This window comes from Nuphar pumila, chromosome 3, assembly GCF_984573655.1.
Source record: "Nuphar pumila chromosome 3, dmNupPumi1.hap1.1, whole genome shotgun sequence".
Classification (NCBI taxonomy): Eukaryota; Viridiplantae; Streptophyta; class Magnoliopsida; order Nymphaeales; family Nymphaeaceae; genus Nuphar; species Nuphar pumila.
In genome coordinates this window covers 135635421-135661900 of record NC_143251.1, presented here as the reverse complement: position 1 = coordinate 135661900, position 26480 = coordinate 135635421, and the positions used below count along the sequence as shown (strand labels likewise).

The window sequence follows — 26480 nt, the reverse complement described above, 5'->3', positions numbered from 1 at the left end:
GCTTTTGAACCGCCTTCTCACGCATAAAGTTTATATCTATTTCGATGTATTTACTTCTCCCATGAAAAGTTTGATGAGCCAAACGATACATTGCACTAACACTGTCACACCAAATAGTAGGGCATCTATTATATTCAAACCCCAGTTATTGGAGAAAATATTGCAACCATGAAGACTCAATTGCAATATTAGCTTTCTAAGCTAGAGAGACACACAACATGTTTCTTTGAGCTCCATGAGATTAAGTTCCCTCTTAGATACACAACATAACCAGCTGTTGATATTCTATAATATGGACATCCGGCCCGGTTATATAAAGATCAATATGGATTTGGATGGTTTCAATAGCAAACCAAATAATCCAGTATACTTCAAATAGCTAAATTTTTAACTCACATCTGCCTAGTGTTCAACAATAGGTCATTGCATGAATTAACATATTCGGTTAACACAAAAGGACAAATCTAGCACTAGGAATGCCAAAGGAAAGGATTATTTTGATACTAATGAAAAGACTCTAGGCTTCAAGGTCACATCTTGAGCATGGGTTACAATATGATGTGTATGTTGAGGTGCACTATGAGGTGGAGGAATGAGACCTAAGTCAACAACCAGATTGATTCCTGAAGTGTTTGTAGAAGTGGACCCTGTAGACTCTCAAGGAGATGCATTGTACACTGGTTTGGTAGAGGTGACAGGACTTGGGTTCGGTTCTTCTAGTATAGGTGAAACATGAGGAGAGGATATAGGAATAGGAAAGTACTAGGGTACAGGCCAGCTGGACTGGACATTTGTTTGGCTCCCACTGAGAGGAAAGAGGTTCTTATCAAAGGTAACATCCCTAGATACAATGGTTTTGTTGATGATCGGATCCCAACAAAGATAACCATAATGATTGACATTGTAACCCATAAATACATGAAATTTGGACATGAAATCTAGCTTATGAGAATGATACGGAGTGATATTAGGATAACATGCACACCTAAAGGTTTTAAGAAATTTGTAAACAGGATGTTTTTTAAAGAGTATTTCAATACGTTAGGTGTAGGTAGCTTGTTTACAAGTAGACGGTTGTGAAAAAAAAAGTCCAAAACTTCTGTGGGACCCGAGAATGAGCCATGAGAGTTAAACCCTATCAACTACATGTACATCATTTTGTTCTTGAGTACGAGAACAAGAATAACGATGTCTAGTACCCACTTTCTTTCAGGAAAGGGTCTAAAGCTCTCAATTCACCATCACCATCAGTATGATGATACTTGACCTTTTTTTCAACCAAGTTTTCAATAAGAACCTCATATTTTCGAAAGATAGTCTAACACATCTAATTTGTTGAATAAGCATGCAACATGCTATCATGATTTGACAAATTATAACATTGAATAATATTTTGAACTGTCTTCAAAATAGCATGTCCAAATCTATAATGCAACTTATCAAAATAAACTCTTTCACCCATAAAAGCAGTTTTATTACTACTATTTCAACTCAAATCAATAGATTAAGGACCAATGCTCGCTCCTTTCTAGTCTCTAGAACTCTGCAAAACTATGGGTGGAACTAGAAGGCTACTTTGTTGACTGGTAAATCTTTGTAGAGAAAGTAATCTTTTAGTCATGCTTGGTACATGCAAAATATCATTCAATAAAAAATCAGAACCACCTGAACTAAAAATAGAATTACCAATATGAGAAATTTTCGATTGTCACCGGATCATTACCAAGGTAATCTGAATGAATGGATAGGGCATTTAAATTTGGAGTAACATGGTGTGAAATGCTTGAATTCAGATACCAGGAGTCATATCCAGTCACAACCGGAGAAGCATGATATGCATGGGGGGGTCTTGACTGTATTTCTCTACTGATTGGATGACAAGTCTTTGCAGTGTGTTCGATTTTGTCACAGAATTGACATATAATTTGAGCACCAGTTGAACCAGAGTCATTAGACGGCCTGCCTGAATAGCCTTGAAAAAGAGGACAGCCATTTAACCGGCCATGGCCCCATCCTCTAAAACGACCACCACATCCACCTCTAAAATTCCACGAGTGTTATTTTGCCCATAATTATTATTTTTCTGAATAAAATTGGCTTCGTGAATCTCATTGGTTTTATCTCACTTAGAGAGATGAACTTCATGGGTGAGGAGCAAATTATGTAACTCAGTCATGGTGAAGGGTTCAGACTGATTTGACAGAAAAACTCTTAAGAGTGATACATTCAGACTGGTAGTCCTCTCATTATGTAACTCATCAAATCGTCCTCTTCAATAAGCTTACCGATTATAGCCAATTGGTGAGCCAACAATTTAGCTTTTTGCACAGTCATCAATATACTTGCTCCCTTTCTTGAGAACTGAAGTTGTTCTTTGAACTGCATCACTTTGACTCTAGAGTGTTGTATATGTGTCTCTCAAGGTTTTTCACACATCATAATAAGTCTCAAGGCCTATGATTTAAGTGTGGATAGGCTTTGTTAGGAAAGATATGATCTAGCTCAGGAGAAGTTGATCATGTCTACGCCCAACAGTGTATTCAGGATTAGGAACTTTCTTATCATCCTAAGTAATAAACTCGTTAGGCTTTGGTTTCTAGCCATTAATGTATCCATCAAGATCATACCATATGAACAATGGTTTAAATCGAGAACACAATAAAGCATAATTGTTTGCAGTAAGTTGGTGCCTAGAAAATATTGAAAATTATTGGGAGCAGGTAAAGAGGGAAGAATAGAGTCCGATGACGAGCTGACCTGGTTTGAGTTGTTCTGAGACACAATGATAGAAGTGGTAGCAGACCTCTAAGCTGAACACGATGACGAGGGTGATGGCTCTGATACCGTCACAAATTTCAGCATGCACTCAAACACACCAGGAACACCTACACTATTAACATGGTTCGATCCTTTTAGGATCTACACTCACGAGTTGAACCTCTCTTTATTCTCACACATTCAACGAGTGAGAGGTCTCTCTATTAATAGATTATGAATTATGATACCAGACTAAATGGATTAACCTTGTTAGGTGTCTGATGCTGATACCTTAAAGCATGTTTGGGAGCTGAGCACTTAGAAAAATGATGGAATTGGAAAATTGAAAGCGCTTAATTCATTTTGGGTGCAAATACAAATGAAGAAACGCCTCAAATCCCTCAAATGCCATCTTGACGTCTTTCTCCCAAACAACCATGGCTAGAGTTATTCGAACCAACTCCCAAACATGGTCTAAACTCATAAAACTTTCATTCTTTGGTAGAATTGCAGTATCTAGTTAAAAGTCCAGGATCTTTTTTTAATTCAGTTTTACATCTCAATTTCCATCTCATTGTTTATTTTAATAACTATATCACATATATTGCTAATATATTGAATTTTATCATGATCACATTGCAGAATGTAAACAACATACTAAAATTAATACAGTAAATGCAATTTATTGAATTTTAAATCTTCTTTTTAATATTTTTTTCAAAACTATCTTTATTTTTCATATTTTGAATGCTTTCTTCATTATGGCATTTTATTTTTGTTTTCAATGTAGCAGTATTTTTCTTTAATTCCAAAAAGAACATATTTTTAACTATATATTAGATTTCTCCTCCCAAGAAAATCACTGCATGAGGTTAGTTGTAGGTGCTTCATTAGCAAAAAGATATAGGTAAATTCTATTTTTCTGTTTAATAGATAACCGAACAAAAAACACGTTGTCCGGGCCTTCTTGTAAAGTTGAGGGGTCGATAACTCGTCGCCCTGAACTGTTTGCAGTTTTTACGGGTGGTTTTGTTTTAGTGCAAGATTTATTAGGATTTTGACTTCTTAGAGTGAGAAAAGTTGTTATCATAAAGAAAACCTATTGGATAAATGATGATTATGTTTCTATTAGGGATGGCAGTGGACCAGGGCGGGGTGGGGGACAAGGTCTCCACCCCCGCCCCCGTTTCAAAATCCGAACCTTCATCCCCGCCTCCATCCCTGCACGGGGATGGATTTCAACCTCCACCCCCGCCTTCATCCCCGGCCGTTTCATGTCCTCCATCCCCCGTCCAAACGGGGGTGAAGCGGGGCGGGGCCCCATTTCCCCTTAATCTATAGTCATACCTTAAAGGATTGGGGTGGGGGTTGGGATGGGGCTAGGCGGGGATTGAGATGGGGACGGGCGGGGAAAAGCTTAAGTCCATCCCCACCTCCATCCCCGCACGGGGATAGATTTTAACCTTCATACCCGCCTCCATCCCCGCTTCATGCCCTTCATCCCCGGTCCAAACGGGGTGAGACGGGGCAGAGCCCCATTGTCCCCCGATCCACTGCCATCCCTAGTTTCTATCAATTGTAATCATGTTTAAATTTCTTATAGTATACATTAAGTTTGGGTGTCCGGTCTAAAGAGGAGTTCACTCGGACCGAATGCATATTATATAGAACTATTTGGGTCGGGTATGAAAACAGTTGAGTGTAAAATGGTTTTAGGTGCATACTGAATCAGGTTTGGGCGGTTTGCATATAAATTACATAGAACCATTTGGGTCAGGTAAAAAGATTGGATCGGATCTACTTGGTTTCAGGTTTATATTTTTCATATATGGAACCAGCCCATTTTTTTTAAACGGCCCTAGTTTTTAGACCTGATCCGAACTCATGGATTTATCAAAATGGGGTCTGTTCAGTTCAGGTATACCCGATCTAGTTACACCCCTAACTATTGGCATGAGGGAATATGTTCGTACTTTGTATCAATGTATTCGTTTCAAGATTGCCTAAAACAAAAATAGTAAACATTTCCGTAAATGAAATTGGAAAACAAGGTTTCATAGTCACATGAAAAAATAAAGAACGACAGAAATGAATCAAGAAAACCTCTGGCAAGCATGAATTTTGTATTTCAAAGATTCAAAGTACTAATTGCATAATGCGTTAGTTTACAGTCTTTTCTTGACTGAAAGCTAGCCAAAGTTAACAACCTTCGCATTGTGGAAGATTTTTGCCCTGAAAATAGGAGTCAGGTGATCACGATTCAAACAGAACCAAGATTTGGAAAACGTTGGTTCAAACAATGGGCACTTCAGGATCAGACCAGGCAATGGTTGCCAATGACAGTCATACCTTCACTGATAGACAAAAAAATAAAAGTTTCATGGTTAACATTACATGCAATACATTATTTTTCCGACTGGCCAAAGTATTTACCAGCAATAGTTATGATGATATTCAACATTACAACCTCGTCATCATACTCGGCCTTTGATGCGCGGAGGCTTGCACACTTTCTCAGCAAACATCGGATAAATGCAGCTGTATCTGCATCAACTGGCTCGTCTAGTGCAACAAACAGGGCAAATGCCCATTCAGAGTCGGCTCTTGACAAGGCTGAGGCATCTTCAAGTGCACGCACATGATTCCTCAGCATCGTTGCTCGGGAAACTGCATCTAGGCCAAGGATCACAGATAACAAAGGCATCTTACAGGGCAACCTGCGCGCACCACCTGTTTTGTCCAGCACTTTTCTCACAGATGAGGATGACTTGCAATTGGAACTTTCAAGTTGTGACAAAGCCTATTTTGTGGTACAGAAGGAGCAAAAATATAAGCATGCAACCTGTCACCTGGGTACGGAGGGTACGACAAGGCAATTCCAAAAAATGTGGGTACGGCGACACCTATATATATATATATATATATATATATATATATATATATATATCACATAAATACAAAATAAATTCAAAGAATCAAATTCATAAATTAATTTAACATAATTTATCACATAAATATTTTATAGAACTGAGATGGCGTGTCCAGGTATCCGCCCCGTGTCGGCACGGGTAGGGAGGGTGAAATGGTGTGTCCCGGTATCATAGCATGCAACAAGACATGTTACCACCGAGAAGCCTTCATGGCACTATGAAGTATCATGTTTGATCCACCAGCAGCATCCACATTGGGGATGGAAACAGGTGCATCAACCATGGTTACAGAGAAAGGCACTGCCAAGCACCAACCATCTCTGAGGTGCCATCACCAAGGCGCAGTGCTAAACAACAAAGCATGGCTCCAAGAAAAAGTCATATCTTCACCATGCATGGTTACAGAGACATGTAAGCCATCTCTGAAACAAAGCAAGGAGAGACTCAGGATAGTGGTAAAAGAAGGAGCCAAGTGGGTCCGAATCGCATGCCAAGTTAGATAACTAGCTAAGCCCCAAGATCATCCATAAACCCTAGCAAAAAGGAAGCTTAGCCATGAAGCCCCAAGATCATCCATCCCAAAAGGGTCTTCTCTTTTTTATGACAACTGATTTGGAAAGCAAGGGCCTACATTACCTGTCTCAGTTCTAAAAAATCAGTCAGAAATAAATCCACCCAATGCTTTGATGGTATCAAATGATTTGGGCAGTCGGTAATGTCAGGAATGGATGGCATATAAGGTGTCTGCTCCACTTTCAACTTGCTCTTATCAAGCTTTGCTACTTTCACTTTTGGAATTTGCATAGCCTCCCACCTGTCAATATACATTAACACTACTTCATATCTTAATACCTAGATTCAAGAATCAAAACTAGATATGGTTTCATGTCTAAAACACACAATTTTTCCTGGCATACAAATGATCAACCACTTCACGAGATGTAATGCAAACACTCTTAAGTTTGATGTTTTGTGCCATATTTTGTATGTAATTCATAAAAAATATAGCCTAAGCTTTATATCATATTCAGGCCAAAACTGCTCTGCAATGGGAGTATCATGGCCGCTCTTTCTCAGTTTCATACTTCTTCTGCAGCCAACTTATACCCTTCTTCGCAAAACTCGTACCAATTTTCATTTCCCAAACAAAAATTATGCAACTCCTTGTCATTCATTTGTTTATTTGGCTCCCAAATCCACCCAATTTCAAGTGATGCTTCAGGATGACAGTAATTAGGGCTTCCCACAAACTTTCCAACTCGATTCTGGCCTTTCCAGCATCGCAAACCATTAAAATAATTGGTGCAGCAGCAGCTAGTAGTAGTGGTGGGCGGTGTGTGTGTGTGTGTGTGTGTGTGTGTGTGCACACGTGTGTGTGTGTGTGTGCATGTGTGCACACGTGTGTGAAAGAGGTTCTCCACTCAACACGGCATCAAAAGTTGAGTGACATTTATTATTTGAAATAGCAATCTTGTGATCATAGTAGGAATACACAACACACTTGACAAGTATGAAGTCATTAGTGGTTGGATTCAAGAATTGCAATGTTACTGACTTGCAGGACTGGTTACCACTTTGACAGCAAACTTAAAAGAAGAGTTGATTTGTTACACAATTATTGCAACCATACCAATGTCCAAATGCTGCAAGTAGGAAACCATAATAAAAGCACAAAAGCAAGCAAGGCACAACAAGGTATATCTGTATTTGGGAAGTGCTGAAAACTTTTCATTATTTACTTTTCCAAGGTATCTAATGCCCCAAGGGGGGTTGGTGTAGTGGGGTGGGGCCTTGCTGCTAGACGGGCAGTCAAGGTTCTATTCTCATGGGCTGACCTCGGAGCAAGCCAATGCGTAGCAGAGGCCCTGGGCAAAGGGGTCCTAGCCTCGGAGTTTTACGCTGTCGGCACGACAACCATAGGTATGGCAGACTGAGCCAGCGTGACCAGGTCTTCATGCTGGGTGTGATTTCTTCGGGTTGTAAGTTAAAAAAAAGGTATAGTCTCTAACAACTAATCACATTATCAATACAGTAGTCAACTAAAGTATGCAAGGAAATCAAGATAAAGTGAGAAACAAATCCATCAAATAGATAAATTATGTAACCAAGATCGGCTTACGTTAAAATAAAACAATTTGTAATTAATCAATCAAAGGAATGCAAAGTAGGATGGTACCTGACACGTCTAAGATACTCAAGGCCATCCTGAGGTGGTCCAGATTCAAAATCTGGTTCTCCTTGGACAAAGAAAGCAGGCCTTTGAATGTTGGCATATTCATCATCACTGTTCTCACACTCATCACACTCAACTTGCAGAATGGTACAGGTTTCATCTGCATCGACAAATTCACTGCAAGCACAATCAAAAGGGTCCAGATCTTCGTGATCCTTCTCAACATTTTCAATACTTGCCTTGCCTGTTCCACATGACAAGGAAAGGACCAAGTCCTTATCACTGTGATCCTTCTCAACATTTCCAATAATTGATTCACCTGTTGCACATGACAAGGGAAGGATTAAGCCCTTATCTTTGTGATCCTTCTCACATTTTCAATAAATGTTTCACCAGGTGCACATGACAAGGCAAGGATCAAGTCTTTCACAATGAGATTGAAAAGGCAGACATTAGAAATGATTTGTTTCACAACAATAAGCTAAAAATAGCATGATGGATCAAGCACAGGAGGACCTACTCTACCAAATTTTATCTGTATCATCTGACAGTTACATCAATATTCTGCAGAATAATCATCATATTCAGATGCACAAGACATAGGACATACTTGATACTCTTTCTCAATTGTGCATGGGCATCCAAATCAGTCAGCAAAAAGAACTTCAGTAAAAACAATTTTTTGTGGAAATCACATCCTATGTAGTCAAAAGTGCCAACTAGTCCACCCAGTTGGCCTAAGCCTAAGTAAAATGTCCAAGCTTTGCAATTCTTAGGAGGCATCGACTAGGGAGCCTAGTTGGCTACTAATGCCTAGGCACGAAGACGGTTCAGTCATTTTATTATTATTATTACATGTTTTCTGTTATTTATTTATATATATAAATTTATATACATGCATATATGTTTTTGCGATTTGTTCTGTGAAACGATGAAAACATGCTTAGTTAATTATATATATATATATATGTATATATATATATATATATATTGATTATGTTTTAATTATATGTATTGATTTATGTTATATATATATATAGAAAAAATATACGGTGGTTCTATAGCATGATACCTTATGGTGGTACACACTCTTGTTTGTATGGGTCTAGCCACCAAATGGTAATCTAACTGTATAGATGTGTGTAGCATGATTGATTTAATATGTTTGAAGGTTTTATCATGTCTAATACACCATAAGATTTATTTTTGAGATGGTGAAAAATCAATGACTCACAATTCATGAAAATAAGGGTGGTTTAGAAATGGTATAAAACATCCTATTTGAATCAACTTTAACACATGAAAATAGTAAATAGAACATACTAAACATCATCCAAAAGGTCAGATTTTGCTTTTGGAGCTTAGATATATGTAAATCAAGTATGTACCACTGTAAGTTCTTGTGGTACAGTTCCACCATAGAAGCACCCATATGTGTGTGTTACCTGGCTTTTGGGACTTTTTCTGTGAAACGTTAAAAGAATGCACAATTAAGTTTAATTGATTATGACTTTTATATGTGTGTTACTTTGTTCCTGATGATTTTTTTTGTTAAAGGCCGAAAGCGAGATAATGTGTGATTTTTATTTGTATAATATATGTGTGAGTTTCTGTGAATTTTTTTTATAAAAGCCTAAGGGCATGTTTAGTATTACTGATTATATAATATGTTATTTATATATGTACATGTTATTGTGCTTTTGTGATTTTTTCTATGAAAGGCTGAAAGTGTGATTTTTGTATATATATATATATACTAATTATTCTATGAGTATAATATATGTGTGTTAAAATCAATTTTTTTGTGAAAGGCTGAAAACATATTTTGTTGATTATACTAATTTTTTTTATGAATAATTTTATATATTTGTGTGTACAGTGTGTATATATATATATATATATATATTCTGGTTATGTATATTTTGTGAAAGTATGTGTAATTTTGTACTCATGAGATGAGAACATCTTATTACTAAAATAATTAAACATATTTTTATGTATATTTTGTATACTTTTTTATTTTTAATTGAGGTACTGATTAGTCCGACTAGTTACGCTTAGTCTTTGACTAGTCTTTTTAGGGGCCTACAGACTAGGCACCGCCTAACGCTTTTGACTACTAGATCACATTTGCTTAAACATGCAACCATGTTGATTAGGAAAAAAAACATTGGATTTCATTCAATCAATAAGCACCATTATCGATATTTCACACACTGTTACCGAGACACTTCTGGATGCTTCAGGTGTCGGTGTTGGACAAAGTTGGCCATCAAGATGAACATGGACACGCCACCGACATGCAGGTTTTAAGATGCAAGTGTCTAAAAAAAGTGGACACATGTGTCGTGTCTCCGACAATTCTAGGTGTCTTGGACATGAGGTTTAGGACACTTTTTAGGTGTCTTGGATATAAAGTGTCCATTTTAGGACACGAAGTGATGCAGATGCAGCACAAGGAGTTGAGCCCATGCCCCAGGCATGAGCGCGCCCTCACAACAAGGCCATTAGGCCTAACTTTTGTCTTTTCTGTCTTTTTAAATTATGGCTTTAGTGGATTTGATTGTTTGAATAAGATCCGAAGCCCAACTTGTGGTGACCCGGATCCGTTTAGGGCAACTCTCTCTATATAAACACCTTATGAGAGCCCCAATTATGAACTTATGAATTAATGTATTTTTTAGAAACTCTCTCTCTCTCTCTCTCTCTCTCTCTCTCTCTCTCTCTCTCTCTCTCTCTCTCTCTCTCTCTCTCTCTCTCTTCTCCACCTGGTTGCAGCCTACCTAGGGGCTCCCAGGGGAGGCATGAAGGTTGTGGTGTCCTTCCAAGGCTGTCATAAGCCTCCGGAGGTTCTTCCCTGTGCATCGAACGTGTCTTAGCCGGCCCATGGACACCGCAGCCCCTGTTTGTGTTTCGGAAGACCAGATCTGTACCAACAAAGTGTGGGAGGCTGGGAGCCTTCCACACCTCACAGCAGACATCCAAGGACAGATTTGAAAGCCTATCACACCCCCAAGGGCTTGCTTGGATCGTTGGAGGTCTCGATGCCCCCTAAGGGAATCAGTAAGCCTCCCAGGGTTCTGCCACATGCGTAGAACGTACCGAAAGCGCGTTCCCACCTTACCGAAGGGTCCTCCACTGTGGGTGATGTCCCTAGGTCTCCATCCATGCGTTGAGACCCTTCCCACAGGAGATCAGACCTTGTTTATACATTTGGGAGGCTTTGGGACCCGAACGTGCAGTGGATGTTGATAAAAATAAGGTGCAGGGAGAGGGAGGAAAATAGCATGAGTCATATCATGTATGTAAATAGAAATCAATGACGCATATCCATGAAAAATATTGACAGCTTGAGAAAAGTAATCCACGTAAATTATGTAAAAAGAGAAAAAAGAAAAACTTCAACAAGATTCACAAAGCTGAATATTGCAGGTGGCTCTTTAACCGTTAAAGGTCACCTTTGGATTTTAGGTACTAAACTCATCAACTCCACACAAATACATGCATGAACCCCACCCACATATCTAACACACACACACATGCAAAGTGCATACGAGTTTTCACATGCATGTAGGCATGCACCGACAAACTTGAAAAAGAGTAATCCACATTCCTAATGAATTAAGTACAAAACATTCATAAGCTACACAATTTATAAAATACACAAACCAGTGTATGGAAGTGAATCAAGTTCAATCTCAGAATATAAAAAATGAAAAATATAAAACATAATAAAGAAAAAAAATAACAGGTTTAGAAATATCTTTTTTCATTAATTATGAAAAGGCAAAAAAGTTTTTTTTTAATAAAAATATTTAAAATATAAATATAATATTGCAATCATATTATGATTTTTTTAAATGCTGATATTGAATATTATGATATTTAGCCTTCTTAATCATTCTTCCATTATATCATGATGGCATCATGATATTTTCAGAATATTGTGCATGCTTGTGACAATAATGCAAAGTTAAACCAACTGAAATAGAAGTCAAAAAATACAAAAGGAAAATACTACATACAAGAATTTGGAAAACTATAAACTGAAAACCATACAGATGAGAAAAACATGTGGACATACACAAACACAACTAAATGTTAATGCCAATGCTAGTTTTCTGGCATAAGATCAAAACTCAAACTCAATTATCCTTATGAATGAACATGAGAGAATAAATAAATGAAATGCAAGAAAGTCAAAAATTGGTTATGCTTACTAAAATGATAAAGAAATTTTGTTTAAGTACCCTTGCAGAATTCTCCCATTTGAACATGAATGAAAGGCTTGCTTTCCAATGACAAAGTAGGCCAAATCATCTTATTTGGGCTGCCTATGTATATATAGCTAAGTACTTCAGCACCCCGAGTAGTGCAACAAGAGGTGCGTATTAGCACAGGATGGTCGCATGCCATAAGCAGACTGCAGATGACATGCTCTAATAAAAAAATTATTCTTTCAACTTCAGCTTTTACCATAACTTGTCTTCTACTTTCTCATGTAACAACTATATAAAAACCTCATTCACTTTCTTTTCTTGGACAATCTAGGGTCATAATCATCTGCCATCAAATAAAAGAATGCCAAGGGACTAGACAAGACTGATTCATTACCCTTTCTTGTGCAAACATGTCACAAATGAAAATCGTAATATCGGACCAAAGAAAGGAAGAGAAGATCTTGGTGATGACCAAGACAATATTCATATGGTACTCTACCAGTTAACTGAACAGTCAATATACACCAACAAAAATTCTCCAATGAAAAGAAGAAAAATCAAACAGTTGGTGTGATCTTTAACCAACCGCTAAGATCAAAATTTGTACATAATTCTAAGCGACATATTCAACAAGATATTCCATTATTTCCATGTTTTCTTACATCTGCACAATCATCAAACTTGCTTCTGTATCACTTCCACACAGATCATCAATCAAAGAAGTATAATCAAATTAAACAGAAAGTCAAAAGAGATGGAAGAGCATACCAGAAAGAGAAGAGCCAATATGTGGATTCTCGAAACAAGTAACCGCGGGCAGTGCATCTTTGAGCTTCTTCTTTCGCAATTGTTGCCTCCTGTCATCATTCTTTCGGCCTTTCTTAGGCTGTTCAGACGCTGAGATTTCATCAAATTCACGAGCAACAGGTCCAAGGCGTTGATAAATGAAATTCCATTTCTCCTGTTGTTCTTCAACATTAATGAACTGCAATGCCAGTAATTCTTTGATACTGTAATTCTTCAAACATTTCTTGTTTGTCTCAACACTGGGTCCTACTATCAAGACCGATGAATTCAACTCATCCACAGGTGTGTTTCTCGCCTCATTATTCTCAAAGGAAATGTCACGCCTTTCACAAGAACATTCCTCTTCAGTTTCCTTGAGAGAATCAGTGAAATTTTTTGGTTCATTTACCATCAATGCTTTAGCTTTCATTGTTTCCAGAATTTCTAGGGTTTCTAGATGTTCATCAACCACAGAAATGCTACTACTCTGCTTTGTCATCAATACAGAAATTTCTGAGCAATGTTGCGAAAAGCGTTGAGGTATAGCGAAGCGCTCCACCAAAAAATGAAGTGAGGTGTAAGACTCAAGGCGTGAAGCATAAGCCTTAAAAAAAATTGAAAACTTAAAAAAACTTTAAAAAATATCTAAAAATACAAATAAATAAAAGAAATACTTTATTGATGAAGCAACAACCAATAAAAAATATAAAATCTCAAATAAATACCAAAAAATATGAAATTAACATGTAAAAGTAACATTAATGCAACAACTTGATCTATATAAGTATCTAAGAAATAAAATATGAGCATTCAATAAAAAATTAAGTAACAAAATCACTAACAATCCAATTTCTCAAGGACATGTCATCATCAGAAAATACATATTAGCATGAACAACCAAATGTTAATGTAGTTGTCCAAAACTCTCCAAAATGACAGTGTTGCAACATTCACAAGGGCAAATGAAGGACCCAAAAACATATAACTTGCATGTTTTGTGCACTACCTGGCATTGAATATTTTTCCAGCAGATATTTGCTTTCAGATAAACTATATTCATATTTTATTAGCTTATTTTAAGGTTCTCTTAAGGTGGATGATCTAGTGGCCATGATATGTCAGAGTTTAAAGAAGTTTTCAGAAGGTGAAGTGGTACATGGAAAAAGGCTGAATCTGTCTGTCGAATTTTGAAGGTTCTCAATAGTAGAGAGTGCCAAACAAAACCAAAAAAAGGGAACATATCAACAAATAATGTGAATAGGAAGAGATAAAATACAAATGCAAAAAAAAACTGATGCAATTTCATCTAATAAGAACTTAAAAACAAATAAAGAAAACAAAAAGAGTTCAACGTTCCAAGTGAAACTGCAATCATTATTTACATGCATACAAGTTTCACAGCATAGTCTCACAGCAAGACATAATAAGAAAATATATTCCATACACAATTTTTTTTCACAATTAATGCTAGGATTTGGCAAACCCTTATCAGTAAATTAATAACAACTCAAGATGCAACTGCTTGTATATTATATGAAGTGGGTTGGCTGGAAATGTAATGAGCACATCCATTGAGAGGGCTGAGAATCTGATTCGGAAGAAGCAAAATTTTTCTAAAAAAGTTATAAAGTTTAGCTTAGGAGAATGGAATTTCCACTGAACTACCTGAGAAACTGAAGGATAAGAGAGAGAGAGAGAGATGAGAATACCTTTTCTTATTCCTCCTTTCGGCAGAGAGAGGGAGAGGGAGACAGTGAGAGTGAGAGTGAGAGTGAGAGGGAGAGGGAGAGGGCGAGAGAACAGAGAGAGAGGGCGAGGGAGAGCGAGAAGGGAGAGACGAAATGGGAGTGCCCTAATAAGTGGGGGCTCCTAATTTGGGTCAAATGGAGTCGGGGCCTGTGTCAAATGGACTCAAACTCAATGAGGCGCGCCTCGTAGGGAAGCACAGCGAGCCAAGCTAACGCGATCTGAAATCGGGTTCGACTTCTTTAAGCTCGGCTCGAACTCGCTCAGAAAAATAAATGAGTTGAGATTGAACTAGGGTTCAGGCTCGTAAGCTGGAGCTCACATAGGTATATAAATCAACCAGATTTTATATACGTATAATTTTTTTCATAATAAGGTCATAAAGAAAGATCTTATTGTAGTGGGTAAGTTGTTTGTCTTTCTCCAACGTGATATGAGTTAAAATAATCTCTTTGTTTTTCATACGATTTTAAAAAAAACTACAAAATTTTTAAATTGAAGTTATTTAGTTAGAGATGAGAACGGAGTAAGAATGTGAATGGGTCGGATTCAATTTCGATCTAGGCGTTTAATTTGGATATGGGCATTACTGAATCCAACCTAATCAGATTTTGCATAATTGGATCCAGACTCCAATTCAGATTCAGATGAAAAGCATTAAGGCTTTGTTTAGGAGCCAGTGTCGAAACCAAGACAATGATTTCTGGAATCCTCGGCTCAGCTTCACTGATTGTTTTGTAGTAGTTAAAAGTCGAGAAGATTTTGTAGAGGAGATCAAGCAGAGTAAAGAACAAAAATAAAAAGAAAGAAAAAGAAAAAAAAAAGGAAGAAGAAGAAGAAACGGAAGAAAAAAAAAAAGAGAGTGGAGGGATGAGAGGAGGAAAAAGAAGAAAACAAAAAAAGAAGAAAAATTTAAAAGAGAAAAAAGGAAATAGAGAAAAGGAGAAAATGAAAGAAAAAAACTGAAGAAGAAGAGGAAGAAGAGGAAAAAAAGGTGGAGGGACAAAAGGAGGAGTAAGAAGAAAAAGAGAAATTAAAAACAAAAAAAAGGTAAAGAAAGAAGAAAAAAAAAGAAAGAAAGAACAAGAAGAAAATGAGAAAAGAAAAAAGAAAGAGTTTGGGACAGGAAGGAGAAAAAAAAAAAAAGAACAAAAAGATAATGACAATCATGTCTCCACGACTTAGGCGGGGATAGCCTAAGCACCGCCTAGGCGAAAAAACAAGGCCTTACCGCCTAAACCGATAAGCCTAGGTGGTAGCTTTGCGCCCAGCTTGCCTAAGCATTGCTTTTGACAACTAAGGTCCATCTGCATGGAAACTATGGATGCTATGTCAGTCTTCTAGTGCGAAGATACCCTTATGCATTTTTTGTAGTACCTTATTGTCCTTATGCATGTTCAGTGTCTGTTTTATTTTTCTTCTTTTTTGTAATCTAACAGGTTTTACTTTTTAGGGTATCTTTATTGTTTGTGATTTTATTCCTTTATGTTCTGTTTGTCTCGTCTTACATAGTGATAAAAGCCCTACTGGTTCATTCTATCTACTATGTAAAAGCAATGGACAACCAGTATTAATTAACGTGGTTCGATGTTTTAACACCTACGTCCACGATAGAGGATTTTCTCTCTCGATATAATGAGAGGTTCCATTAAAACAAACAATGTAGTATAAAATCCATGGAGTTCAACCATGTCCGTGGGAGGATGTTGTTGAAAAATCTATTGATTTCATCGCCCATCTCATCACCTCTCTCAACTAGGGATGCAAACTAGCCGAGCTAGCTCGGGCTTGGGCTCGACTCATTTAAGCTTGGCTTGAACTCATTCGAAAAAATAAATAAGCTAAGCTTGAACAAGGGTTTAGAACTTGCCTCACACAGTTATAAAAAAAATAGATTGAAGGCATTGGTCATCTTTGAATGTGGCATGGGTTCATATCCCATCGTTTTTCTCTTAAAAAAAATATTTTACACGATTTTTAAAAATATTAAAAACATTTTTTAAAACAAAGGTTTTCAGCTTGAGCCGAGCCTAGACGTGATCAAGATCTAGCTGAGCCAATCCCGAGCCATGGTTGTTCAAGCTCGAAACAATTAGCTTGAACAACCAATTTTTCTTCATGAGCCAAGTAGAGCCATGCCAAGCTCGGCTCGAGCCTGTCTCGAAACAGGCTGGTGTGCATCCCTACTCTCAACAACAGCTCCCAAACAATGCCTTAATAGAACTATCCTCTGTCAGATAGAATAGGTTATATGAGTGAAGAACCACTATGTGGTGGAAGGAAATTGATCAGTAAAAGGCGGACCCCAAGGGAGTCAGCATAGCATCTCATTAACAATAATATCTTATTTGGTGAAATAAAATAACAGGTCCTTTTTAATCCTTCTATAAAGATGTCTTCCTAATCCTTCAAAAGGAACTAATGAAAGCGCTGACACTGAAAATGATGTTCTTGACAAATAATTATCTACTTTCAAGCATAAATAGACTAAGAAAATAAACAAACAATGTCATAGAAGATGGAAGACTTGATATGAAGGAATAAATTCCAAGTCTAGATCTTTTTCTCCTTTGACAAAATACATGAACGGTTGTGCCTTAGTCGCTCAAGAATTTGGCTGCTTCAAGGCATGAAATCTTTTGCTTTGCCTATATATTAAGCAAGTTTAGCTGGATAAATTAATAAAATACTAATATTAACTAGCTTGAAGTGTCCCCAAAAGTGTTTGGCATGGTGGGATATTAGGCCGCTAGGCATGCAGGTGGTATAGATTCAAATCCCATGGGCATCACCCTTGCACAAGCCCAAGCATGGTGACTCTCTGAAGGGGAGGGGTAAGCCCTTGGAGTTTTACGCTACCAGGACAGCAACCGTAAGTACGACGGGCAGAGCCAGCATCACTAGGTCTATGATCCTCGAACGGTCACTTCGAGTAAAAAAAAAAAAGACTCGCTTGAAGCTGACTTGTTTCCTTTGCTATTGAGATAACCACAAGTTGACTGAGCATCTTATGGCAGCAAACAAGGAAATAATCCATGGTTTCAGAGGGCAGTGGTCTGTTAAAATGTCTGAAATATATCTTGGTTTTGAATTACTTTTAATGTGGAAATTCTTGTGTTTGCTCAAAAAAATTATGTTTTTTTTTTTTTGTAAATATTCAGGAAACAGATTACAAAACATATAAAATATAAACATCAAAAGTTAAAAAGCATTAATATCTAGATAAGTTCATGTGGGTATGTATTATTACAAACTTTTATAGGTACAAACACAATGATATCTAGATAATATCATGTGGGTATGTATTCTCATGTGGCGCAGGAATTTTGATCTAATCAAATCCCATTAATGAATTCAGCATGTACAGAATGTTGGGATCGGCTTTTAAACCCTGTTTTCTCAACGAAAAGAAGCAATTTTATGACCCGGGAAAGTATTGCATAGGCCCTTGATTTTTGAAGGCATGTAAAGACCTGCTTATGTATCATAATCAGACAATCTAAGTGCCTTCCTACTAACAAAAACATGCAGATTACATTTATAATGTCAGTTTCATGAAAAAAAAAACATTTGTACCTACAAAGAACTAGCAAATATGGTCCCACATCATGTTAACTAAAAAAACAAATGATAAAATTCTGTTCTTTTTTAAGATATTACCAATTTTGGTTCCCTAAAAAAAAGACATTTCCAATTTTGGATAATGTCATGATAAACTCTTGATACTTTAAAAGAGTCATGGTCTGTGTTGTGAAGGTATCAATGTTTTCGTGAATCAAGATTCAAATCACTAAACGTTCACGATTATCTCTCACTCTCTCTTATCAATCAACGTGGGAGAGGGGGTTTCTTTATAATGACACTTTAGTTTACAAGAACAGGAGAGGAGTTTCCTCTCTTTTCTACATATCAAAGACCCACACATTTAGAAACTCCATAGTCCTCAAGACTTGAAACCTTCTTAGAATCAACCAACTCTTTTTGGAGAGAGTCCTTGGAGTCTTCATGCTTTGGACGCCTCTCTGGGACCTTCCTAATGGCGTGTCCCTTAAGATCCAACGGATCTGGATCCTTCATACGTGTTACAAGGATAGAGGAATAGCTTAGAAAAACTAACACCTTACACGAACTCTTTTTTGGGCTAATCCAAAGTTAAAACCAGTCTATCATCGATCATACACACTGACACCGTTTGTAGGTTTTGAATTTGTGACATTCATAAGTCGCTCCTACCAAATCCTTGGAGCCCTTATGAGCCCTAGTTTTTTTTCAAACTTAGCCAATAGAAAAACCCCATCTCAGACCGCATATTGGCAGGCCTCTGGAACAGTAGTTTTGCTTTAACAGCAAAGAAGTTGATATTTTTCCTTTGTTTCTTTTCAAGTCAAGCTAGAGGATAGCCTAATAAATTTTCCAAATCGAAATGGTTACTTACAAGAAAGACCAACAATTCCCGAATTAATATGTAAAGCCATCCCCCCACCTCCTGTGATCCTTTCTTAGCAAACTTTCTCTCACTTCTTTCATACAACCTTTTATGGCTAGTACCCAGCATCCAGTAAGCTCACCCACATCAGTGACTGATCCTTCCTTCCCACAAAGGATGTCAGCACACAACCCGGAGGTGCGGCCTGCTGCCGCCGGCCGAACTGCTATGCCAAACAAGGTGGACTCAATCGAGACTTTGAACGGAGTTCTGACTGCCTTGGCTCTGGTTTTCTCCTTCCTGTCTGTAGTAACCATGGGTGCCAACAAGCACGGTCATCTTAATTTCAAAGATATAGAGGAGTACAGGTATGTGATTCTATATCTAGATGTTTGATAAAATTTCGAAACATAGTTGTTCATTCTAGTGAATCCAAAGATTGATTCGTGATGGTATGCAGCAGTAGCTTTATATATTAACAGAGAGAGAGAGAGAGAGAGAGAGAGAAGATCAACATTATCACTCATCAAGATCAACAAAATGTTGAACCCATGAACCGAACAAAATAGAAAACAAAACTAAAATATAGAAAAACAAAAGCTAAAGAAAAAGAAACTAGAGACAGCTAACAACAAACAACAAAGCCAAGCTCAACCAGGATCCGCTGGATTAGAAGAAACCACCGTTGTTCAGACGGAAGGAGAGGTCCGGTGTGGGGGTGGGGGGGCTGTTTGGTTAATTAATGTGCAAAAAAACGTTTCAAGGTTTCTCAAGAAAAGCTTCTAAAAAATGAGTGATCGGCTCCCAAGAACTTCAATGACAGTTCTGAAATAGCGTTTCAGCATCAAAATTGAATTATAAGAACGGGCCGGTTTTGTCCCAAAAAACAAACCTAGGCAAGGTTCAAATGGGCAGGGACATGAGCAGCTTAGCCCTCTGAGTAATCTCTCTCTCTCTCTCTCTCTCTCTCTCTCTCTCTCTCTCTCTCTCTCTCTCATCAAATTTTGAAATGATATGATGGATGCATAAAAAAAATCACCATCAGGTGCAATGAAAGATTTGTTATTAGCCCTGAGTAGTTGAAATTTGACCAGAACAAGTTTGATGTGTAAAAAAAAAATGAATTAAGACTAATTTCTTCCCATTTGGAAGTATAGGATAAAACGTTAACTTATATGAAAAAAAAAAGTTTTCGGGAGCTAAAAACTTCAGGTTAAAGTTTCTTCATGTTTGTTAGAGACGTGGAGAAATGCATGGGGTCCCATCATTTTGAAGGAAAGTTTTTCCTTCTTCTAAAACTTGATCCTACAATCAGTCCCAGGTTTTCCTAAAGCCACATTTGGATCCAACATTTCACTCAAATGGTCAAATAGGGACTTCATGTATAATAAAATTACTAAACAGCTCTTATTGCATAGTAAAGTAGACAAAATACAACTTTTCAAACGAAAGGTCAAAGATGTTATTTTACATGGAGAAATCAACTTCGTGTCTCTATTTCACAGTTTCACTAAAATGTATTGTCAAGAAGACACGAGACTCTTTTTGGAATATTAATCAAGCAAAACATTGGTCTCTAAGTGGACATTCCTTGTAGAAAATGAGTTTATGATCCGACGGATGAGTTCCAAAGAGGCCTCATAACTCTCCGTTGCCACATAAAATATTGTTTTTAAAAAACTCGTAAGAATTTGAATTTTTTCATAAATCTTGTATTTTTTTTGGCAAAAACTCGGCAATAAAAAAATAAAATACTAATAAAATTTATTTAAAAATAAAAACATGGTTTTTTCATGATAAATAGCAGTTAAAAACGTAAATATCGTGTTTAAATTGCAGTATTTATGTTTTTCCAAAAAACTCAAGATATTTTGAAAATCTCACGAGAGATTTCTGTTTTAAACTTTCAGGCAATTTCTCGTGATATTATCGTGAGATTTTCATAAAATCTTGCCATATTTGTCACTATAGTCCCCACATCTTCATTTTGTTAATCAAAAGCATATTCATGCACTTGTGCAAAAGATGGCACTTAGGCCCCATTGGTTTCCTTCCTATGGAAGGAAAGCACCTTTTCACAAGAAAGGGCACTGCTTTTTAAAAAGTCCGACTGTGTGTGTGACTTTTCCATTAACGTTCTTTCTCATGAGAGATATGTGAGATCTTTCACTTTGGCTTGTTTTCTTTAATTCTCGTGGAAGGGAAATGCATTTCGTGTGGAAGGGCACGTATTTTTAAAAAATCCTATCAGCTCAGCCTTTTCAGAGGAGGTATAAAAGATTCGCACATGAAAACTGTAGGTGATGAAAAAAAGTTGGGCTCACTTAGCGCCTGCATGGCACTACTTTTCCACCATGATCATTTGATGTTTCTTTCATTTATGGTAAGAAAGAAAGGGAAGCAAACCTCCCATGGTGGGAAGGGAGTGCTAGAACGGAACTTCCCATGAAACTTGCCTGAAACAAACGGACTCTAAAAGTTCAGACCTTTTCTCGGCCACCAATATAACCATTCTATCTCCTCATAATTCAGTAAACAAACTTAATATGCTTTCTTTTTTCTGATGAGAAGGTACCTGATTGCCATAGCCACAATCGTTTGTTTCTACTCACTGTGCCGGGTAGTTCTTCAATTCTCCACCACGAGTGATCCAATTTCACAACCAGTTGGCTTGTGCATCGGTCTTTTCAGCAGTCAGGTGAGCAAGAAATCAACAGAAAATGATCCTATATACTAGCCCACTTTCACCCTTTTGCAGAAGAGCAGATCTACTACTTGGCCAAGTACCCGACCAAATGGACAGAGGACCAGGTGCAATCTAATTGCACACTTTTAGTGTGCTGCTTCACCTGATCACCCTCCATCATTGCTTGGGCCCCCAAAGATGGATGGTGATCAGGTGCAGCAGCACACTAAAAGTAGTGTGCAATCCTCCATCAGCCAATTGTCTGGATGTTGTGCATCCGGAGTGAGATGGGTGGCTTTCATTGATCGGACCAAGTACCTTGTAAGTTACTCTGTCGGATCACTAGATCAGATCTCTTGCATATAGGGATGCACACGAGCTGGGCTTGATCCCAGTTTGGCCTGGTCAGCTCTGCTTATGAAGAAAAAATGTTTGTTCAAGCTCGGCTCGAGCTTGAGTTTGAACAACCATGGCTCGGGATCGGCTCGGCTAGATCTCGATCTGACTAGGTTTGACTCGAGCTGAAAACCTTTATTTTATAATTATTTTTAAACTTTTTGAAAATTGTGTAACATGCTTTTTTGAAAGAGGAAAACATTGAGATTTGAATCCATGTTATTTTCCAAGATGATCAATGACTTGTCCATTAGGATAAGACCATTAACATTACGAACAAAATACATAATACATACCAATATAAATCTATTTTTTTTATAACTATGTGAGCCCAGATTAATCGGGTTTACCTAGCTTATTCGAGCTGGACTGCCTGTTCAAGCTTGGCTTGTTTACGTATACCAATTCAGCCTGAACCCTTTGGTTTTGTATATACTTTTTTACATAAGGGTCGAGCCCAAGCTAGCACGGCTCGTTGTGCATCCCTACTTGCAGAAGTCACCTTGTGAGTTCCAACTGCCATTCCGGTACACATAAAATCGTGCACTTTCTAAGTGCTAACTTTGCCATCTTCAAATTCATGACCATTACAGATTTTAGCATACCTCCTCATCTCTGCATCATCGGCTGCTCTTCCTCTTACGAAACGGTTGCATGCGCTGAACACTTCTGATTTCGGTCCTGAAGCTAAGAAGGAGCTCAGGGCGTTTGTGCACCAGGTTGCAGCTTCCGTAAGCATGGCTTTCTTGGCCTTTATAGCTCTGGCAATCTCCTCTATCCTCTCTTGGTTCAAGCTTCTCAAGACATGCAAGTGATGATCTCTTATTTTGCACAGTCATTTTGTGTTAGCAGGGATTCTGCTGTTGTAACCAGAATCAGCTCTCTGCATCTGGTGTTTATCCTTCTCCATGTAAGGTAGAAACTGTGTTCAATCACTTCCAACTTTCTAGGTTGTGTAGTGACTTTGAACGACTTTTTTATGCAAATCTGAAGCAGGACAGAATTCGGGTCCACCAGATCCATTTTGGTATTTAGACTGTATTTGGATATTAGATTTTGTTTATTTGATCCATATTTAAAATTTAGAAGTTTGTCAATCAGGAAACTTATCGGAAAAGAAGTTGAAGTCCATCAAAATTGTAATATGTTATATATAAGTAAATCTGCCACTGGAGATTAAGGGTTATAATGTTATGGGACAATTTCCTATACATATTTTCTGTTATTTTTTAAATTTTCTAGATGATGGAATTGCCAGTTCTTCTCAGTTATTTCTTACTATTCTGGTTTTGTAGCTTCGTTTTGGCATCAAATCTATTTTAGAAATTAACGATCTGCCTGCAGGATTACATCATTTTTTGTTTGTAAAGCTGTAAATACTCTTCAAAAGAAAAATAAAGGTGTAAAATACTATATATAGTCGCTAGAGTGAGAAGTAAATAAAATTGTTGCTTCTACTTAAATGTCACTTTCACCTTTTTAGCCAAAGACACCCATCAGATTTTTAGGTTATATGATAAAAACATTACTTAGAAAAAATATTTAGGGTACCCGCTGCTCCTTTCAAAACGTGATTCAGAATCATGTAGGGTCATGTGATTCAGAATCTCAAGCAAATTAGAAAGTTACTCTCATTTGCAAAAGGCAAATGAGATTCACTTTCCCACAGCTTACTTTTTATGTTCGGCTTTCACATTCAAATGAGAAAGTGAATCTCATGTGATCCAACCGAACATTCCCAATATATAGTGTTTTAAGATTAAAAGTGCATTTCCACTATAAAAAATGTTCAATTTTATATTAAAAAAAGCAAGTTTTTAATTTTATGTTTTTCATTTTATGAAGGCAAGCTCATCATAAAGTTATGGAAGCATAAAACAAATTTGAGGTCTCACGTGTCTGAAGCAAGCTTCCAAGGTTTTGAAAAAGCATTTGGTAGCTGTGGCAAATACTCTGCTGCTTGCATAGACTGCAAGATGAGCAATTATTATCCTTTAAAGCGTGAAAAACTAGCTATACCCATGGTGCCTAAATTTGAGTTTGTGTTAATTCTCTAGAAATATTCTTAACCTAATTTCAGATGTCTTGGATACATGAAGTTTATTTGAGTAGAGATCCGACTTCTATCATCATTATTTTCGTATTGATATGTGGTTGGACTTAGATCATAGTCTAGTTTTGATCCTAAAAGACCATATTGAATAAAAAATATGAAAAATGATCATATTGTACTTGCAAAATGGCACACTTCTTGAAAAACCTACCAAATTGACAAAATCCTTTGCATATCTAAAATCTATGATTTTTTACTTTTTATGACACTTTTGCCTTTGTCACATGCATGATATATAGGTACGTTATACGAAGTTCACAACCTTTCAATAAAAATGAGATTCTATGAATATTCATAAATATAGCATGACCTTCACAAATACAATACTACCTTCACGAATATGACCTATGAACCTCACTTAAGTAAATACTCCTCAAGGAGATTCACAAATGTGTGTGACATTCTCAAATACCTATTGCGAATGTCCCCAATTTTTGCAATCTGATGAGACTTCTATAAGTACATTACAATCTTTGTAAATATAGTACAACTTAAAAAAAAATTTTGTGAACCTCTTTTAATTAAATACACCTCCAGAAAGTCTGCAAATGTCTGCTACTATAGAGTACGGAGGAAGCTTGACACATGGATAGAGAGAGAACCTGATTTGTGGCCACTTATATGAGTGTTCAACATATGGCATAATAAATGCAACATGAGTATAATGAAGCCCAGAAATCTAAGCTCAAATAAGAAGCAGCCAACACATTTAGTGACATCAAAAGGAAAGGTTGAGAAGATTATGGCCAAAATTATGTCTTCCATCCTGAAAGCATCTAGAAAGAAAGATTCATGTGTGCATTCAATAGTGAAGAAGTTGAATGAGCCATTGATTGAGTCTGAGGATGATGTCCGGCTAGACGTAACCACCTGCAATGGCAGTGGTGAGATGCAGAGGGAAAGTGTAGACACCATGAGAGTGAAAAGGGCAGAAAAGTTAAGGATAGGATGTCATGACTGCGATAGAGAAGATTTTAGAGAAGATAGAAGGTGAAGATGTTGAGATAAAGAATAATGTCGATGGTCCTCAGCCGAAGGAGAATGAGAGTAAGGGTTCTTTTATAAAAGAGGTACCTCAATAAAAGAAGAAGGTTTGGGTGAAGAGTGCACATGAGGATACTCAAGAATCTGAGGAGGTGGAAGATCAGCCATCGAAGGAGCAAATGCATACTCCGAGGAAGAGGTTGTAGTGGCAAACAAAGTTTAATGCTTGTGGACATGTACTTTCTTCACTAGTTATTGTGTCCAATATGTTTGTAAGATGTTTGCAATAAATTTCAATGTTACACTCAATCATTCATTAAATTGTTCTTGCAATTTAATCTTTAAAATATTATATGTGTGTACGAAACATGTATATAATATCACTATTTTGAATAAACAATTAATTGATTAATTTGTCACAAGTGTAAAGTATGTTTTTTAGGATAACTAGTATGAGTATAGATATACATCCATTAAATTGCCATATATGTATACATAAATCTTTGTAAGATAACTAGTTTGATTCTTGTAATTCAATCTTTAGAATGTTATATATGTTTGTGTGAAGCATCTTTGTAAGTTAACTAGTTTGAATATTGCAATTCATTGATTAATTTGAGTTTGAATTTCAAATGAATATTATAGTGTCAATTTAAATAGCATTTTAATTATGAGTTTAGATTTTTATATAAAACTTGAATTTAAATTTGTATTTTAATTTAGAATTTATATTTTAATTTTTTGAATGGAGTTGAATTTCAAATTGAATTTTTTACTTAGATTATAATTTAAATTATAAGTTTGGATTTGAATTTTAGTTTTGAATTTTAAATTTTTACTTAAAATTAAATTTTGACTTTAAATTTGAATTTATATTTAGCTTTAAAATTAAGAATTTAAGCTTAAACTTGAGTTTGAATTGAGATTATGAGTTTGGATTTGAGTTTGAATAAATTTGAAATGTGATTGTGAAGTATACAATATTAAAATTTAATGATTAATTTGTCGTATATGTGTGTGATTTGAATTTGAGTGTTATATTCAATAATTACATTAATTATAATTTTTGGCTGATTCTATGCAAATTTTATTATATTTGCAGGATTTATAGACTCAAGAGTCGGAGGATCCAATAAGCTTTATACATTGCATCTACTGATTTTCAGCACATGAGTGATTCTTAACACTATCAGAGGAAGTGAAGGACTAGATGGATCAAATGCATTTTCAAAAATTTTTGGAGCTCATATCATGACAAATTGG

The 26480-nt window shown here is 36.7% G+C and overlaps 2 protein-coding genes across 3 annotated transcripts; one reads left to right on the top strand and one right to left on the bottom strand.

Moving 5' to 3' along the window:
• Nucleotides 1-4850: 4850 nt before the first annotated feature.
• On the bottom strand, nt 4851-14703 carry LOC149843963 (uncharacterized). Of its 2 annotated transcripts, none has more exons than XM_090002000.1 (5): nt 14576-14703; nt 12849-13470; nt 7864-8179; nt 6324-6501; nt 4851-5557 (listed from the first exon to the last, which is right to left on the bottom strand). In XM_090002000.1, exons 2-5 carry the CDS (start codon nt 13363-13365, stop codon nt 5162-5164), a joined length of 1407 nt encoding a protein of 468 aa, XP_089858126.1. In that variant the 5' UTR covers nt 13366-13470; nt 14576-14703; the 3' UTR covers nt 4851-5161. The 2 variants fall into 2 exon arrangements, with proteins under 2 accessions (XP_089858126.1, XP_089858127.1); XM_090002001.1 differs by having other exon boundaries at nt 12849-13511; nt 14576-14659.
• Nucleotides 14704-19215: 4512 nt separating this feature from the next.
• LOC149843962 (CASP-like protein 4B1) lies at nt 19216-23039 on the top strand. Its single transcript, XM_090001002.1, has 4 exons — nt 19216-19406; nt 21610-21736; nt 22714-22851; nt 22956-23039. Exons 1-4 carry the CDS (start codon nt 19216-19218, stop codon nt 23037-23039), a joined length of 540 nt encoding a protein of 179 aa, XP_089857128.1.
• Nucleotides 23040-26480: the final 3441 nt, after the last annotated feature.

Excerpts from the sequence above, each read along its gene's own strand:
- LOC149843963 (XM_090002000.1), bottom strand. The coding sequence starts at position 13,365 with ATGACAAAGCAGAGTAGTAGCATTTCTGTGGTTGATGAACATCTAGAA. Across the intron at positions 6,502-7,863 it reads GAGTATCTTAGACGTGTCAG|GTGGGAGGCTATGCAAATTC; the intron begins GTACCATCCTAC and ends GTATATTGACAG. Across the intron at positions 5,558-6,323 it reads ATTTTTTAGAACTGAGACAG|GCTTTGTCACAACTTGAAAG; the intron begins GTAATGTAGGCC and ends ACCACAAAATAG.
- LOC149843962 (XM_090001002.1), top strand. The coding sequence starts at position 19,216 with ATGTCAGCACACAACCCGGAGGTGCGGCCTGCTGCCGCCGGCCGAACT. Across the intron at positions 19,407-21,609 it reads AAAGATATAGAGGAGTACAG|GTACCTGATTGCCATAGCCA; the intron begins GTATGTGATTCT and ends TCTGATGAGAAG. Across the intron at positions 22,852-22,955 it reads TGCACCAGGTTGCAGCTTCC|TCATTTTGTGTTAGCAGGGA; the intron begins GTAAGCATGGCT and ends TATTTTGCACAG.